We start from the raw sequence: 19686 nt of genomic DNA on the forward strand, positions 1-19686 counted from the left end.
CAGAAAGGTATTAAAGACATCGTTAAAATAGTCCATGTGACATCAGTGGTTCAACCTTAATTTTATGAAGCTAAGAAAATACTTTTTGTGCGCCAAGAAAACAAAAATAAGGACTTTATTCAACAATTTCTTATCTTCCGTGTCAGTCTTTGATGTGCGTTCACTAGAGTACCATGACACATGCGCACAAAAAGTATTCTCATAGCTTTATAAAATTACAGTTGAACCACTGATGCCACATTGAATATTTTAACGATGTCCTTACTACCCTTTTGGGCCTTCAACATGTCAGTTGCATTGTTGTCTATGTAGGGCCAGAAAGCTCTCAGATTTCATCAAGAATATCTTAATTTGTGTTTCAAAGATGAACAAAGGTCTTACGGTTTTGGAACGACATGAGGGTGAGTAATTAATGACAGAACTATCCCTTTAAGTCTGGTTCACACCACCAGCAACAGGGTTAACTCAATCCAGCAAATGCTGGAATTTGGTTTTCTGGCATTTGTTGCATTTGTTTTTACAAAGTAATTTTCAGAGAAACATCTGAGACAAAGTTGATACTTAAAAAAAAAAAAAACATAACTGAGAACCCCCCTAATGTCTCCTGAGCTAGCAAAGGTGACCCTCTGCGATGGGATGTGTTTAAGCACACAGACCTGAAGTTTTTCTGTAATGCGTCATCGGTCACCTGATTATGAAATCATTAAGATATTGTTAAATTCCAAAAACACTCACCAAACTTGACAAACAGGATTCCTGTGGTAGATACTGTGCCATAGGTGTTGGTAGCCACACACTGAAAGTAGCCAGTGTCTGTGGTGTCCAGGTTTCGGATTCTCAGACGGGAGCCGTACGGAGTGGGCCGGTAAGAGACACGCCGTGGTTCCTGGACCACAGGGGCATCATTTTTAAGCCAGCGGACTGTGGGTGGTGGATTCCCTGAAACGTGGCAATGTAACTCAGCTGTCTGTCCGAGGGAGGTAGTGATGTTATTCATCGGAGCATCCAGCCTTAGAAAGTGATCTGAAAGGACAAGGCAGAAAAGTTATTGAAAATGTCGACTGAAGCTAACTTACTCAAATTACCCAAAAGGAATAGGGTTAAAAAAAAAAAAAGTCAAACAGAATCAGGGTGAGCAATAATGACAGAACTAATCCTTTAAACCGCCATTATTTGACATGTAGTAAGTCAAAAGTTTTTCCAAGAGGGTTTTTCCGAGAGTGTTTGTGTGTATTTGTAACTATATACGAGCATACAATGTGCAACAAACCTCTAAGCTGCCGGTTAGGAATTCTTTACATGATATTTAGCGGTTGCCACTAGGTGGTAAATCATTAGTTTGTCTCATCGGGGCTGGATATTGCCAGAGGGGACGGCAAAATCTCTTGAAGCTTCTGGAAACTTCTGTCTCCAGAAAATCTGTCTTGCCAGGCCTACAGCTAACTTTGATAAGGGGCCAGCAAAAACATGACAACCCCCAATATTTCATGAGTGGTGGGAGGGAAATAAAAGCGCTTGCAGTGAGCTCAGCAGATCTGACCCATTCTGGTCTGAGTAAGGCCATAGAGGGGAACGTTCAAATCTATGGGAAAGTTACACAGACCGCATGTTGAAACACTTCGTGGTGAAGGACCTCAACCAGAATTAGGGCATGAGTGCAATGGTATGTGTGTATCTGCGAAAACAATGTGATCTTATCAGTATTAGCAACGTGTGGTTTTAGCACAAATGCATTTTCATACATTTGAATAGATGCTGAAATGTACAGTCCAAAATTAGATTGTGATAGAACACACATATATAAACCAGTAAATAAATGACACATTAATGTTACATCATAAAACTGACAATGTTACACTTTGTTACACATATGTTGTACTTCTTCAGTTTGTAGATACTAAAGTAATACATAAAATGGTTTAAGTTTTAGGTGCTGTCAATATATTATTGTACATTTCAGTGTATGTCCACCCATTCAAAAATGTTAAAATAAAAAGTGTACAAATGCCTATGAATACTAATGAGATCATCTTGGCAAAAAACAGACAGTCAAAGTTGTTCCATACAAATAATTTTAACCTCTGTAGAGTTCCCTGGGACTTCCTGTGGACTCATATGATCGGTTTGGCAGACATGCTCTGACAGGCTCTTGATGGCATCCTGACAAGCCCTACTGGTGCAGCCAAGAAGCAAAGAGTGAAAGTAAACTTTTCCTCTCACTCAGCACGGATTTACTATGAGCATATCAAACATACAGTCCAACAATCTGTCAATACTTGCTCATGATTAAAAGAGTCTAATAGAATAGGGGATTGTGCAGTGACTAATTACTATTACAAACTAAATAAATTACAAAAATTATATATATATAATATATATATGAATATGAATATGAATATGAATATATAATGCAGTGTAAAAGTGGGGTTCCAAAAGTAAAAAAAAAACCAAACAACAATAAAAAAACTAATTTCCCATAGAGAAATTGTTTATAAATGATAAATAAATATTTCAAGAAAAGGTACAGTATATTTAATTTTACACTTTTTAGTTATTATTTATTTTATATAAATAGTTTTTATATTAAACTGCTGTTTCTAATTCAGTTATGCCATTCACTATGTTTCAGGAGATGTGTAGTTCATTCCTCTATTGAAGACATCTAATTTATGTGTTTATTCAGATATTCTATATATAATATTAAATTTCAATTCTCGATTTTTATTTTTATTTATTTTTTTGATGTTAAAGAAATCCATTGAAAAAAAAAAAAAGTTTCAAAAGCCACAGCCACCTGAAAAGTTTTGCGCTGTTGTGCGCTATACAACTCTGTAAGGCAATGAAATTTGTCTGTGAATCTACGAGGTATATGATATGATAAATCATAATGGTAAAACTAGGAAATACAAACTTTTGATTGACATGTTATGCCACATTACTTCACTGAAGTCTGAATTTATAGTGGTTGGAATAGTTCTCCTTCCCACTCTCTTCAAATTCAGTGGCATCTTCTCACAGGAGGTCAGACTCTGGTGCAGTGCAAGGAATGTGACTTTGACAAGAAAATTAATAAAAGTATATTGAGAGGGAGCCATGAGTGTGGCCCCCCCAGGGTTACAGGCAGGGTAAGTAGCCGCAGGGCCCACAGCTGTGCAGGTACATCCACAACATTAGTCCTGCTGTGGTAGGGGTTGAATTCCTCTGACTACCATTCACCTTTCAGAAACCCTAGTGCTGTCTGAACAACACCTGACAGCAGTGCTCAGCAAACTGCATCTAGGGTTACCAGGAATCTGGTGGTAGATTTGAACAGGATTTTGTTGACCACAACATTAACAGGAATATGAGGTTTGGACCTGGGAAAAAAAATTTAAGTGACCCATTCAGAACAGTTTTCAAAATTTCAGATTAAAATAACAAAAAAGGTCCAAAATTTAATTAAAACTATTTTACATACATATATACACACACATATATATAGGGAGTTGGATGCAACTCAGCATTCTTTCTCCTCCAAACACGACAAGTTGAGTTTTTACCAAAACTCATCTGACCATATGACATTCTCCCAATCCTCTTCTGGATCATCCAAATGCTCTCTAGCAAACTTCAGACGGGCCCGGACATGTACTGGCTTAAGCAGGGGGACACGTCTGGCACTGCAGGATTTGAGTCCCTGGCAGCGCAGTGTGTTACTGATGGTAGCCTTTGTTACTTTGGTCCCAGCTCTCTGCAGGTCATTCACTAGGTCCCCCCGTGTGGTTCTGGGATTTTTGCTCACAGTTCTTGTGATCATTTTGACCCCACGGGGTGAGATCTTGCGTGGAGCCCCAGATCGAGGGAGATTATCAGTGGTCTTGTATGTCTTCCATTTTCTAATAATTGCTCCCACAGCTTCACACCAAGCTGCTTACCTATTGCAGATTCAGTCTTCCCAGCCTGGTGCAGGTCTACAATTTTGTTTCTGGTGTCCTTTGACAGCTCTTTGGTCTTGGCCATGGTGGAGTTGGACTGTTTGAGGTTGTGGACAGGTGTCTTTTATACTGATAACGAGTTCAAACAGATGCCATTAATACAGGTAACGAGTGGAGGACAGAGGAGCCTCTTAAAGAAGAAGTTACAGGTCTGTGAGAGCCAGAAATCTTGCTTGTTTGTAGGTGACCAAATACTTATTTTACCGAGGAATTTACCAATTAATTCTTTAAAAATCCTACAATGTGATTTTCTGGATTTTTTTTCCTCATTTTGTCTCTCATAGTTGAGGTATACCTATGATGAAAATTACAGGCCTCTCTCATCTTTTTAAGTATATATATATATATAAACGCATGCAATCAAAAAAATTGAACGCGTAAATTTTTTTTTAGAGCAAATTAATCGTTTGATAAGGTTTGACCCCAACTTCTTTCCGTCATCGCAGCGCAGAAGGTTATCTATCATTGTGTGATGAGGGTACAGCGAACCAGTGTTTCCAGGGTAACGGCACAAGTGGGCTATTTTGAAAATACAGTCGCGGGAAAAATTACAGAGGCGTGGGCTGCGGTTTTTGGGCTACTTTCATAATGTACCGCGGCCGTCCAAGGTGCATAAATGTTTTTAATTGATTGACAATTGATTGACACATAAAAATGAAAATAGATCCTTTTACTAATGTGTATTACACTTGGAATGTATCCCTGGTAACTTAAGAACGGAGAGGCAGTTGTAACATCACAAACAACGTGAGTTTCAGCAGAGCATACATGTTAAGGCTTTTATACAGCAGAAATAAACATGACAACAGCCACTATAGATTATATAAGATAATAAACACACGATTACGATAGATATGGTCTGTATGTGATCTTCTTGAGTGGAATGTGTACATCTGAAATGCTAATTTGTGCAGCGATATAAAAGGCTATAAATAGCATATTTTAACAACAGTAAACGACCAAATTCCACATGTGATCGCAAACGGAAGTTATTACAAACACTCGATGGTGGTTTGAAGTGAGTTCTGAGTAAAAGTGTACTATTAATCTCATAAATTGTCTTATGTAGCATGATGCTAATGTTAGCTCTAATGCAGCTGCAGAACAGGTCCAATTCTTCTTCATAATGCATTTTGTCATAATACTTCATGTAAGGTCGCAAGAAAATATTTTGTTGTATTTATTTAGAAATACTTTTGATAATAGTTGGATAAATGTATACTGGGATTGAAGCGATGTGGCTTGGTAAATGTTTTATTGCCAGTATAAAGGCTGATAATGGCTGAATAATGATAAAAGAATAATAAGGATTATGTCTCATACCTGGCGGAAGTGTGAAAGGTTCTGTTTCCTTAAACTAGTTTGTCATGCATTTCTTTATTTCAACACATTTACAGGTAAATCCTAGTATTTTAAATTTGCGATTAATCATGATTAATCACAGTCCATGACTGTGATTAACGTAATTAATTTTTTTAATTGATTGACAGCACTAATATATTTATATATATACACAGTATATATAACGGATGCAAAAGCCTCCAAGCACCATCTGAAATTTTCTTCTTATGTTCATGTTATTTCACTTTAATGCCAATGAAAATAACCTATTCATTGCCATTACAGTGAAATTACTAAACCTACACATGAAAGCCTAAGAAAAACGCTCATTTTAGAAGACAATTTTAGATGGCACTTGGAGGCTTTTGGATCGGAACTCTTTATATATATATATATATACACTGTATATACACATACTTTTTTCTTCTTTTGAAAACACTGGTTCATGATCATGAGATTGTTTGTTAACTGTTAATTGTTAATGTTAATTATTAACCAATTATTTTGTTAAATTGACAATCCAATTTATTTTTTTGTTTTTTACAGAATTGATTTAACAAAATAATAATAATAATAATAATAATAATAATAAATAAAAACAACAACAAGGTTAAATAATTTTGAAATAATTTATAATAATAATTTTAATTTTCTAATGATTTAATTTAGCAATATTATGTATAACAATAATAATATAAAACGCCAATTGTTAATTATGCAAACAACCTCCTGTCTTTATAATATTAATATACTGTATTATTTTTTTCCACACAAAATAACTTTGACAACATCTGTATTCACACCACAAAATACATTAATCATGCAGATTATTGGGGCCTCAGTCATTTCTTATGGCCCCCCTTGCAACATATGAAACCACAGTGCGATACCTGAGGTCTGGGTGACAAGTGACTAATATACACACCATCCAACTATTACTCCACTCCCTTCTATCCTTACTCTTGTCCATTCACACCTCCTCCCTTTTCTTTTCCCTCCTCTCTTTCTACCGCCCTCTTGCTCTCGTTCCAGACATGTCTGGTCTGAGGACAGCTGAAGGAAAAGATACCGTCCTTCCCCTGGCGGATCTCTTCTTTATCCCTCCATCTTAATTTCCTCCATCCAAACATCAGCTCTCTTAAAACAATATACAAATATGGCTTTCCAAAAAATGGAACCAAATGAAGAATCCAACCACAGGGGGATCAGTTCCGACCCATAATGCATCTGACTGACAAGCCTAATTTTCTGGACACTTCCACTTCCTTTTAATGATGTAAGGATGCGGTGACTGGTTAGGAACTTCAGCCAGAAGGAACAAGCTGGACACAAACCCACACATACATGTAATTCAGTTGTTTATTTATCAAAGTTCGGCAGATGATCTGAAGAAGTAATTTGACCATCTAAAGTTAGCAGAATGGAGACAATGGCATCTTTTGTTGGCAGCGTGGATGTGTGTGCACAGTAGGCTCTTTGTTTACTGTGCTGATAGTTATTGGAGGGGAGTGTGAGGGAAATGGATGTCCAAGTCTATCATACCATTTCTGCTACATCAGTTTCAAAGGAGCCACTGAGATAAATAGGAAGGCATGTGCATATTCTTTCTTGGATGTGGAATCTACAAGGGAATGTAAAAATGTACAATTTTATATCACTTAAAATGTAAGCTCATTCAAAGCATTAGAGAACTAGATAGATTTTCATAAAAAAGGCTGACGACATGATACTAGAGCATTATGGGTGGTTGCCAAGGTTTCTGTGTGGTATTTATCATGTTGATCTGCAATCGCTGATATTTTTACCTTTCATAAAAACGTATGTCATAAAAACTATGACATCTAATTTAACACTGTAAAGCCTCTGTAAAACATAAATATTAGTCTGAAGAATCTAATTTTTTGGAGCAGTTTGTTTGCAACAAATGCTTGCATGTGTTTTGAAATAATAATGACTACAAAAAGTTATTTTTGAGTTTACTTTATAAAAATCTTTTAGATTTCACAAAAATAAATTAGGTACCTCAACCTAAAGGTGGACATTTTTAGATTTAAACCAGCAGTTTTGAATAATTTGATAATTTATAGGTCTTAGAAATGTATGTATTAAATATGATACAGTAGGCTTTAAAGGTAAAATAATCAAAAATTATTTAATTGCTAATTGTGTGAAAATCCCTCTGTACTTAGCTTCTAATAAAAGACAAAAAGTCATGAACAGCATGTTAAAATATTAGACATTATATATGAAGAAAACTATGAAAAATCAAGGTAAATATACCTAGAATATATATTTTTAAATGTTAATCATTTCCAGAGTAATTTTCTCACATAAAAGTACAACATCCAAACGAAAGAAAAAAATTACAAAAGTTGCAAAAAGCGTAAAAATATGACTTTATTGAGTTTATTTGAGATACATAAAATGGTATTTTACCTCAAGCATTTGCAATTAAAAAAAAAAAAGTATATAAAATTGGAGTTGATATGAAAATGATAATGACTTACAAAAAACAAACAAAAAAAAAAAACATGAGAAAAATTATGAAATTCTCATTTGGTACATGCATATAAACCGAATTGCTAGTAGAGAAATCAAATAAACTAGTGAGAGTATGAAGTAAGTTTTAAGAGAGTTTACTTTAGTTAATACACAGTTGAAGAAACACCCATATATAAAAAAGATATGCATCTAGCAGATCTTTTGTTTCTTTAAACCTTTTCTGTTTTCTGACCTAAAGCATAAGTCAACTGCTGGTCAAAAGGAATTGCCTCAAAGTCAGAAGAAAGTTCTTGTGTTGACAGCTGTATTCAAACACCCGGCAACAAATCTGACTGAGACTTAAATATTAATCCCAAAGCAATTAGGATAATTTGGAGAAATCACATAGCGGACATAATGACTCCACTTCTCTTATTAGTTTAATTACTACTGAGTTTTGTTCAAGACAGGAAAAACACTTAAATGAAATGACAAATAAAAGAATGACAGAGAAGGGGCTTGGAATGGAAAGAATGGAACAGAGTGCTTATTATTATGTATTTGTAGGTATTTGTGCATGTGCGTTCACGAGAGAGAAATTAAATGGAGTTATTGTATGACGGCACTGTGAAATCTTATGGAAAATACAATCTTGCTTGAATTCTCCTGACTTTTGTTCCAACTTGCATCTAAAATGATAGCACAGACACAACAGATCTAGGTTTACCATGACCACGGAAACCCCCAAATTAGTGCACACTGTCCCAGACCGAGGAATTGGGATGACTTAAGACACATAACAAGCCTCTTTCAAAATGCTGCCATCCTAGAGCTCACATGTTCCTGCTAGAAATGCTGTCTGCTTTGGCAATCAAAACTAACATTCATCTCCAGACAAAACATCCAGCAATCGCTGCCGATCTGTCACATTACTGTAGTCCTAATGGTGTCCCTGAGTGGTCTAACAGAGCTGGGCTAAAACTCACCTCTTTCAGCTCCGCTGGACATGTTCCAACTGGAGGCGGCCACCACATTTGGGTCTGAAGGAATCTCTGCCCCTGTAGATACAAAGCCAGAACAGAAAGTCAAAGAGAGGCATATTTCAGACTGTGGTGTTATCATGGTACAGTAAGGTAATAGATAGATAGATAGCTTATTTTGTGCAAATGTACACAATCCCTTATTTCATTTCAATTTTAAGACATGAAATACAGTTTTAAGGTTAACTAACAAAACATTATGGATAGTAATCTGATCTAACATTTTAAAAAAAATATGTTTTCAGCCTCAATAAAACATACAGCAAGAATGTGAAATGAAAGAGACGGCCACGTTGCTATTAGCGCTCTGTGTGTGTTCAGGAGCGTGCAGGTAAAGCTGCCTCTAATATATGAAGATTACAGACTTGTTACTGTACAAAGGACATTTTTATTATAGTGTAGCAGCACAATATGGGCAAGTGTTGACAGGTATAGAGTTTGTGATGCTCGTCTTACAATGGCCCCCTTTGAGTCAGACCAGGGATATTTTCATCATTTTACTACAGAACACAATAAACAATGGACTGGGGCAGTAATGGAGTCTGAAAAGAGGTGCAAGGCGCTCCAGGAATGTACGGAATTAGTTCATTTCTTTCCCTTTTTTACACATGCTTAATCAGAGATGGTATAAAATGGAGACAGACTAAATTAACGGGAGAAATCCCAACACTTAGCATGGTGGTTGTCTGTGAAGACATTTCCAATCAGCTTAATGGTATAAAGACCTGATTTAGTCCTTACTCTAGAACGTAGTCTAGTCTAGTCTGCAGATTTATGTGATTTGAACTAAAGAATCTAAATCAGAGGAATCTAATCCTGCTCCGGGAGCTCCAACCAGCTCCAACATACTTTCCTGGAAGTTTCTACTCAATCTGAATACCTTGATCAGCTGGTTCAGATCTGTATAATTAGGGTTGGACTAAACTGAACAGTGGACTTTCAGGAACAGCCCTGAACTAAATATATGATAGCAATTTAGTTAATATGGGTCATACTTACATGAGTACACTTACGAAAAAGTAAAATTTAGCATACTTTAAAAAAAAAAAAAAAAGTACTTATTACAGATAATAATAAACTTAAGAATTTATTATTAAGAATATACTTAAGTGAGAACAAAATAATTTTGCACATTTAATTGTATGTTAACTGCAATTAAAGGAAAATGTATTACAGTTTAAATGTATATTTAATGCGATTAGTTGAACTTCAGAGTGCTTTTTTGACTCATGCAAGTAGGACTTAAGGACACATTCACATGCAATTTCATAATTGCTTATATTGTCTTTGAAATATGGTTAATACACTTTTGTAATAATTAGTACATTAAAAATATATGAACTTAAAATATCATATCAAATAACACACTACAGTTAAAATAATCAAATACATTATATGTGCTTTAGTATGTTAGTCAACAATGTGTGTAATTGTTTAAAGCACAACAAAAGATTATTAAAACAATTTTAAATGTACTTAAAAAAAAAAAGTCATAAGTGCATTCTCTTTAAGTATACTTAAGTGGCCTTTCATTTCATTAATATAATATTATCCACAGTTGTTTTTTTTTTTTTTTAATACAATTGTAAATTAAAAGTATTTTTAAAGCAAGTGAATATTCAATACAATTAAGTGCAATTCTTTTGTCACAAGGATAGACAATAACTGCCATTTACCAAGATGGCTGCAAAGTGAAACAACATTGCTTGCTCTTCAAAACAATTCTACAAGAAGACACTTGTTCATTAGCTCAACATAGCTTCCAGCTTGACCAGCCTAAAAAAAATACTGCTTTCTTTAGTCTGATTTTAGCTCAACCATTTTAGTCAGTTTTAAAATCACATTTTTCCCCATTCATGAAGACAGAAGTTGTACTTGCATGACTAGAAAATGGTTTTCCAAGATGGCTGCTGTGTAAACTGACTAACTTGCTTTTTTTGGTCTGACTGACAGCATAATCTCAAGTAAATTCTAAAACAGCGCACATACACTCTTACAACCTTGAAGACAAAGACTAGGGTCAACAACGACTACTAAAGCAAACATACGCTCACACTGTGTGTGCATTTGCGTCTGTGCATGAGTGCATCCCTATGTAGAGTTCTAGTAATGGATCACACAGACGCCCTGCTGACCGAGCTCACATTGGAGGATAAATCTCCAGTGTGCTGACAGGCTCACAGCTCTGCTGGAACTACAGCGAGGGAGGGCAGGGTCACCTTTTGTGGACATCTTGCTCTACCTAGTTCCATGAATGCCAAAAACAGAAAGGTGTGCTCCCATTCGGGGATGATCATTCAGAAATATTACACAAATAAAAATATACACTGCTCTGTGAGATGCCTTTAAAGGCAGCATTTTATAGGTCCCTCCACAATGCCTGTTCCAAAAAGCAAGCTTACTTGGGAAAGCAACCCCAGAATGCATAAAATAAAATAATAATAATAATAAAACTAAATTAATTTTTTTAATTAAATTTGAAATTAAACTGAATTTAAAAGTAAATAAATAAACTTACATTTCATACCTAATATTTGCATGATTATTAGTAACGCAACAAGCTAATGCGGTCTGTCTGCTAAATTTGCTTTCTGTATATAGAGCTTTCCTAATTGTTCACTTATGAGGCTCCATGAGAGATAGGATGCTGTCTTAGAAGGCATCTCCACATGTAGGCAGCGGAAAAGCTCATAGGTTTTATTTTAACAGAGCTCTAGTGGTGGTGTGAAATAAATACACAAATCTCACAGCTAGAGAGGGAAAGGGTGAAGAAAGAGATAGACAAGCGTCAAAGTGTGAACACAGAGGTGTTATTACGTTAACTGGGTGTTAATTTAATGTTAAATATGCCTGGTGTTAGAAAACATGCCACTTTAATGAGCTGCTGATATACACACACACCTGTTAGTGCCAATGAACTGTCTTGTGTGACAGTGCGCACACACACACACACACACACACACACACACAAACAAACATGCTGCCGTTGCTGGGGTAAAGACCAGCAGCTGCAGGGGCAGGTGGTTTAATGCCTCTTCCACGATGACATTGACTGCAAATGCGAATTACACTCATTAGAGATGTATCTATGACATCTCTCTTCATCTGCTCATTACTCATTATAGCATGACCTGTCACTTTCATCTGAGTCAAGTGTGGCCCCAAATTAGAATCATCTAAATATATTTTACAAGTGTCACATTACTTTATGTGACATTATCCATTGCACATTTTGTAGTATAATCATCCCTTTTAACACTATATCACTACACACACACTCCTAAAACCACTTTTTGTAATGTATTTTCAATTAATTACTTATCTGACACAATGAAGTATTTGAATTATATTAATCTGGGGCCATTTTTTCAGCAAATATTTATATAAGAAATCAATTAAGAGTTATCTTATTAGCTGATCAGTATATCCATATAATTAATCTGGATATTTTTTTCGAATGACAACCCTATTTATAACGCATTTCAACTGGTGTGACACAGGTCAGCTGAATATATCAAAACAGATGTCCACATCTGCAAGCTACCCATCATTAGCTAATCATGAAATATTAGGCAAACTGCAGTGTAATTTGGAGATTACCTTTCTAATGTTGCCAAACAACAAAGGGAGCTTTAATTGGGAACATTTGTTAATTATGACCTAAAAGGAAAGCAGTACACCTGAAAAATCAAGCGAGAAGGCACAGGAAAGCCTCTGGCACAGCATTCACAATAAGTACATGCATCTGAAAGCACATAAAGGTTACAGGTTTTATTCTGGTTTCAGTGTTACGTTCTCTCTCTTCACTTATTGCACATAATATAATAAACAGATGAAGATCTTGATTTTCACTATTCTTCACCATTTTATACATATTAGACTATGCTTAAAATATGCAAAAGAGAAATTAAATAACAGGCAAAAAAGGTACAGGGATGTACATTTTACTCTCTAAGCACAGATAAAAAAAAAAAAACAACAACAAATGTTTTATCCAAGAATGCTCAAAAGGAAAGATTTATCTATATTTTGACTACACCTTAAAAATCACACACACCTAGAAATCATAACGTCTCAGATTTAATGGAGGGCGACTGAAATGAATGAATGAATGAATGAATTTACAATCATGCAAACTGAAGTATACAACCATGCAATCAAATATGATTGTATGATTTGTTTCCTAAAACTGAAATTATGGCTTTTTATGCTGTTCCTGATATTGATGTGAGTCATGTTATATACTATAACTACTCATCATATTTTCTGCCATTATACTTTTGAAGAATGCAATAAACTGAGCTGTATCCCATAAAATCCCATCAAATAGTGGCATACTACTATCAACTTTAATCAGAAGTTAATATGACAGACATATAGATCTGTACGTTCTTGCCAGGTGTTTTCCAATCAAAGCAAAAAAAGGCACTATTGACGTCAAGTAAAAGAAACTTTGGAAATGAACAAAGTCTTTAACTCTGTGAGGTCATAATTACTCTGTCACTATCTAATTGTACGGTCCCCTTCAAGCAATTAAATAAAATGAACAGTCGGCTGAGTCTTTATGAAGAGTTGCCTGATCTTCCTGGGTTCGAACACTGCCTGACGACCTTACTGAATTATTAGCATAATTAAGTCGGCACTTGGATGTGAATGGAAAATGTGAGGCTAGCTGGGCCAGAGACAATAAAGCTTTTTAATGACAGGGAGAATGTGAGGGAAAAGCCCAGGCTGACGATTCCGACCATAAACTCTTGTGTTTGGAGGTGGGTGCTGAACGTGGCCCAAATGCTGAGGTTTGACTTGGCTTGGAGAATAACCCTGAGTGAGAGATGAAGAAGATCCATGGCTGTTTCACCTTCTCAGGTGTCACCTGATCCATATAAAAGGATCAACGGGACTCCACCTGAATAACTCCACCTGAGTTCACTACGGGGAACAGAAACCAAGCCACCCCCAAATCCTCCACCACCAACCCCACCGTCCTGTCTCAGGAAGCCGAGAGGTAATGCGATAACTCTGTTCAGGCTCCAGGGACCCAGATGGCCTGGTATAGACCAAGTGTAGACAGGCTGGAGACTGGGCAATGAACCAGGGTGAGCGCTGGCCATGGACGCTGTAATACAAGGACCTTTCCCATTAGCACAACAAACACCAGAGCAGAACAAAGCCTCTGATGCAGCTGAAAGGTAGTCTCTCCTCCGGTTAGCCCTCCTTAGCAAGACAACAGCCAGGCCCACTGCTGGGCAGCCCTCCTGGGAGCTAAAAGGAATGAGCTAGCATTAGCCCCAGGGTGAAAGTACTTAGCTGTAAACAATGAGCATCAGCTCTAAACAGCATTTTAAAAATGTTGTGTCTGAACATATATAATACAATATGTGAAAAACAGTACAGCACAGTACTTTTTCTAGTGACTAGTGCAACCAAATTCTACATCACTGTTTTTAAAGTGGCATTTTATTGCGTACACAGCTTCATTGCCAAGCCATCTTTCAGAAATTCAAACTCTTGTAAATTGTCCTTCATCTCTTATGTAACACTGGAATGTCAGATTAATATTAGAGAATCTGTTTACTATGGTAAACAAACTCAAGTTTTTTTTTTTTTAAGCGTATTTGGCGTAAAACAAAAACAACTGATAATTCACCAAAACTCACTGAAATATTATATCTAATCCAGTAAATATATATATATATATTCATATATATCATGTTATTTTTTATTGTGCATTCCAAGTAATATCAATCAAACTGCAGTTGGGTTGTTTTGATTAAGTAATAACTTAAACAAATACAGGTAACTTACAAAATTTAAGTTAATTGAAAGTATGTTTTTTTATATATTAAAAGTTTGTTTTATAGCAAAAGTAGATAACTCCACATTTCAAGTTTCAGAGTTACAAAAAACACACTCGTTTTATCTTTGTAATCTCCTCAGCTGATAATGTAGACGCCTGACAAGCTTTGTTGTTGTGATCATAGACTGTATGGTTGTGATTACAAGCAATACACAGAGCTTTTCCCTCACCATTGTAACGCGCTTTTGCAAGGTTCCGTGAAAAAGTTTCAGCTTTTATTTTTCTTTTACACCCCGAAGAAAATATCACAGGTTTATCAAGTTCGTCTAAATTATCCATCCTCGATCACTTTTAAACTGCAGTGTCTATATGAATGTACTGACCCTTTAACTATTTTCCATTTACATAGCTTTTTTGTTACAAGCTACATTTTCCAGTGAGTTGCTTGGCTGCAGTTTAAGTACTTTAAATTATTAGTAGCTTATAGCATGTTTCATTAGTAGCTTGTAGTGTAGCCAACTACTTTTTCATGAGTAGCTTGGCTGTAGTTGAAACTACTCTAAATTATGAGTAGCTTGTAGCTTGGCAAGCTACAGTTTCAAAGCAGCTTCCCCAGCGCAGGCTAATGTGTTGCTGAAACAGCAGAGCAGCACACAGGCTGATGGGTATTATATCAGGACATCCCATGCAATCAAGATCAATGGGGGGAGATTAGCATATTCCTAAAAGGACCCCAACCACTTCAAAGCCGGTGCATTGTTTACCTACGGTTTAATTTCAGGGGCCCGGAGTGATGTTTGGTCAGACGTGCAACACGTCACAAACATGATATTGCTTTACCATTTAATGACCCGTGTACTCACACAACGCAATCTCTGGGCATATCAGGTCACTCCGAGATCTCACAGGAGCATTTCGGAATGTGCTCTGCTGGTCACCACCTACTGTAGAAGTCATTTGTTTTCCGCTGACAGCTAGGAGAAAGCGATCTCCCGGTGCCAGACTGACAACATGCTGAAATCCTCCACTGGCGTGGAACAGACTCCACTCGCATAATCAGAATCTGGACACAAGCACGATCTCAGGTGAAGAGAGAAAGACACGTACCGTGCGATTGGTAACTGCACAGCGAAAACCTGTTGGTACTCCAAAAGATCCCATATGTAACTCACACAGATTCACTAAACCAACCCAGCAACCTCGGCCTGAGGAGCGTTTGGGACGGATAGGAACTGGAGATGCCCCGGTTAATGTGGGACAATTTAGAATGCCATTACAGTTTAAACATCACGGGAGGCCCAGGGTTTGATCCAAATCCTTGTGATCAGACTTTCCAAACCCTTTCCCCAGTCTTTCCCTAAGCTTGATAGAAATAATAGGGAGAGTATAATGAACAAAGCAAGCCAGTTGGATCTGAACTGCAGAGCATCTTAAACCATTTAAAAGCAGAGATTGTTTTCTGCCTAAGGGATGATTGCAGAAAAAGACACTGACAAGATAAAGTGTTCGAGGACTACCAGTGATGCTTCAGAGCTGTCTATCATCCAAGCTCTTCACATCCAGGACTCAAGCCCCCATGCTGCACCTGGTGCTACTCAACTACTCCATACTGAACTCTAGACCCATAAACTGCTTACTGATGAGAGTTTATATTAAGACTTGACAAGCATGCTTTTCTCTCCTGGCATATTCCCTATTAAAGCAGAAAGTTGGCATGTCTATTTTTTTAAACAGTCAATAGTCTTTAGTTTATATCACAGTCATAAACAATGATGGGTACTTGCTTTCACTATCAAAGAGGTTTATAATATTGAGAAAGAGCTATCTGTTAGCATTCAGTCAAAATATATACTTTTTTTATATGGTAATTGCAATTTACAATTCATTTAGTCAGAATAACTGCTACTTTTGAATGGACATCAGTGGAGAAAATAGATTTTAGCCACTAGAATGTTATTGTTATAGTGCTATGCTAAGCTTGGAAGCCAAGATGTTAGTTTGCCAAGTGAAACAAGCAAAGGTAAAATGTATGTGAATAAAAAACCATTAAAATTTCATGATTAGGAAAAAAATACAACATAAACGATATTCTAACCTTTCTAATCAGGCACCGAATAGAGTACATAAGAACTACCTCAGTGAAAAGATAAAGACTAAACATTTTAAATGTGCATGTGCTTTAAAAAAACTCCAAAAAACGATTTATAATTTGATAAAAAAAGTAAAAGCTAGCAGATACTGAATAAAAGCCACAAAATTGCCATTTTTATGGCACACCATTCTTAAAGTCATCATCGAGACCACAAATCTGACCTCAAAAGAGGTGTAATACCTGAAATATGAGAATTATAGATGAGAATCCATTTACTTGGCCAAGAAAACCCACAATCGAATAAAAATCAATCGGTTTGGTCCATTTCTTTAACACACAGGTGTTTCCGTGTGCTTATAACTCCTTTTCCAAAGGGTTACTTCCTTGCCTTTTTGAAAAAGTTAATCTCCCTGATTTATGGTAAATCTTACAGCTGGGAAATGGGAGACAAGTACGACAGATAAGTCATGGGCGATGTGTTACACTATCAGCACCAGACACTGTTCGCGTGGAAACGGAGGAACGTGTGCGCAGAAGCTGTTAGTTCCCAGAATTGCAGCATTGATACATATCCATAAAAACTCTACTGGGAAACTAATCACATAAAACACTCGGACATTGATCAATACAAGCCGTTTGTCTTTAAACGTGATCCATTGATGGCCGCGCGGCACTATTCACAAGTCTGCCCAGACGGAATGGAAAACATCTGTGGGCTTAAGAGCGTCTCTCACATACTATGTCTTTGTCACCTGACCCAATGGTGTGACAGTCACGGCAAGATGAACCAGATTATGGGCCAGAACCGTCTATGTTTCCAGTAAAACTTACAGCCATTTATTATTTCTCTTTTCTTCCAGCCCGGTCTTCCTCTTGTTGCTTAGCCAGCTTTGGAGAAAGTGCCAGTGGGATGTCTACGGCTTTGGCTGCCTCCAGCTTTCTCTTCTGTCAATCATACGGATGGTCTCTTGATAGCACAGCCCTCAAGGGATAGAGAAATAAGCTGCAGAATTCCAGAGAACCTTCAGCTGACATAATGAGGAAGGCAGTACACGCGCATGAGAGAGGAAAAGCAAGTGAAAGGGATGGTGACAAAGACAGATAGAGAGAATTGAGGTCAATTGGACAAACTTCAGCCAAAAATCTAAAGGATATTCCATCTGGTGCAAGTAAAAAAAAAAAACAACAAAAAAACAAGTGAGTCTTCTGGGGAAGTTTTCAGAAGACTTTGATTGATTCACTATATTAAAGAAAAACATTATTTCTGCTGTTATATGCGACGTCCTGCTGAGTATTATTCCTCTGGAAAACCACAAAGACTTTCATAAGATGACAACAGAGGGAGAAGCATGCATAAACTGTCAAGTAAAGGAATCGAAGAGAAGTTGATGAAATAATCTGTACAATTGTAAAACTGGTGGATGAATCTCTAGGGGAAAGTTTATACTTTAAAAGAGGAAAAAAAATATATAGAAATACAGAAAAGGGTGGATTCACTAAATAGCTGGGGTGGACTGCGTGGAGCATTTTCATACAAAAAGTCTTAGGAGCCATTCACACAGAATTGCGTTTAAAAAAGTGAGTCGCAGGGCATGGAATGGAAAAAAAAACAAACAACAAAAAAAAAAGGCAAGGTCTAGAGAGACTGAACTTTTTTTTTAACTTAAGCATTGCATTTTTAGAATCCAGTGTCATGCTCAAAACCCTGCAAAAGACGCAAGTGCACTGGACAAACATGCCTGTCTAGAGCATGTTCACATAAAAAAAGGGAAAAGCAGCATAGTTGCGCTCTATGTGAACAGCCCCTTAATCACTCTGTTACTCACTAACCGCCAGCAGTTCAGTTTAACCAGGTGCTAAATGCATTGAAATAGCATTGCAAAATTGCAGAAAAATTTGAATTCCGTCATCATTTACTCACCCTTATTTCATTCCAAACCTGTATGACATTGTACAGAGCAGAAAAGTACAAATTTTGAAGAACGCTAAGGTCCAAAGATCGACCTGTATACAAAATACGGAGACATTTTCAGAAGAAAGTCATACAGGTTTGGAACATCATGTGAGTCAAGTAAATGATAACGATTTTCATTTTTGCATGAACTTTCATTGAAGATTTTGAATTCTACCAATGTGTCTATAAAATAATTCTCACATAAAAATGTTTCTCACCTTCTATTTGTAGAAGCCTTTAATTTTGAATTGTATCAACTGATATTTAACTGTATCAACTGACAATTTATAGCATACATTAACAAAAAGGATAACCAAATGAAAGCATACTGCTGCATTGATGTTATTTGCATCCAAAAGAGAACAAAGTTGGTATTCCACACCCAAACACATATTTCATCAAAAATCAGAGTCAGAAACAGACTATCATTTGAGGAGCAGACTCTTCCTCAGCAGTTGGCTCCTAATGCTGAGGATTTGTCAGTGGGATTCCAGTCTTAATGAAACTTGCATCTCTGGTTATTTGAAGACAAGTAGATCGCCAGATGGAGACTTGTTGAAAAAAAAGTCATATCTAGTCCGCTCTTCAGTGGTTTTCAACAGAGAATAATCACAGGAAGAACATCATACTGCACAAACTATAAAAAAAAAAAAAACTAAAAGCAGGGCTCTCCAACCTTATTGTGAGTGAGAGAAACTTGAGGTAATGAAATAATCTGAAGCAGTATTTTTCTACTAGTTTATAAAGATAAAAACAAAAATGCTTTTTAAATTGAAATGCATTTAATATAATTTTACATTTTTTTAAATAAATAATAAATTAAAACTATTTTTTATCATTCTTTTTAAATTATATAAGTGTGATGGTAGATCACCAAATGATTACGACTCAAGTTGTCTGTATGTAGTTAGTTGTCATATACAGCATATAAATGAATTTTGGTTGGACATCACTTCATATGCCTGTGTTTTCATGGGTGAACATGGCAGCACTGAAAGAAGAACAAT

At 36.4% G+C, this 19686-nt stretch overlaps 1 protein-coding gene across 2 annotated transcripts in view; it reads right to left on the bottom strand.

Annotated features, from left to right (window-relative positions):
* ror1 (receptor tyrosine kinase-like orphan receptor 1) overlaps window positions 1-19686 on the bottom strand; it is a 125581-nt gene that overhangs the window by 27483 nt on the left and 78412 nt on the right. For both annotated transcript variants that reach the window (XM_058779960.1, XM_058779959.1), the window contains exons 3-4: window positions 8783-8854; window positions 736-1023 (exon numbers count right to left, since the gene is read on the bottom strand). In XM_058779960.1, coding sequence (XP_058635943.1) covers window positions 736-1023; window positions 8783-8854 — 360 coding nt within the window. The remainder of the gene's footprint in view (window positions 1-735; window positions 1024-8782; window positions 8855-19686) is intronic.

The sequence above is a fragment of the Onychostoma macrolepis genome, chromosome 06 (genome assembly GCF_012432095.1).
Source record: "Onychostoma macrolepis isolate SWU-2019 chromosome 06, ASM1243209v1, whole genome shotgun sequence".
In the NCBI taxonomy this organism is placed as follows: domain Eukaryota; kingdom Metazoa; phylum Chordata; class Actinopteri; order Cypriniformes; family Cyprinidae; genus Onychostoma; species Onychostoma macrolepis.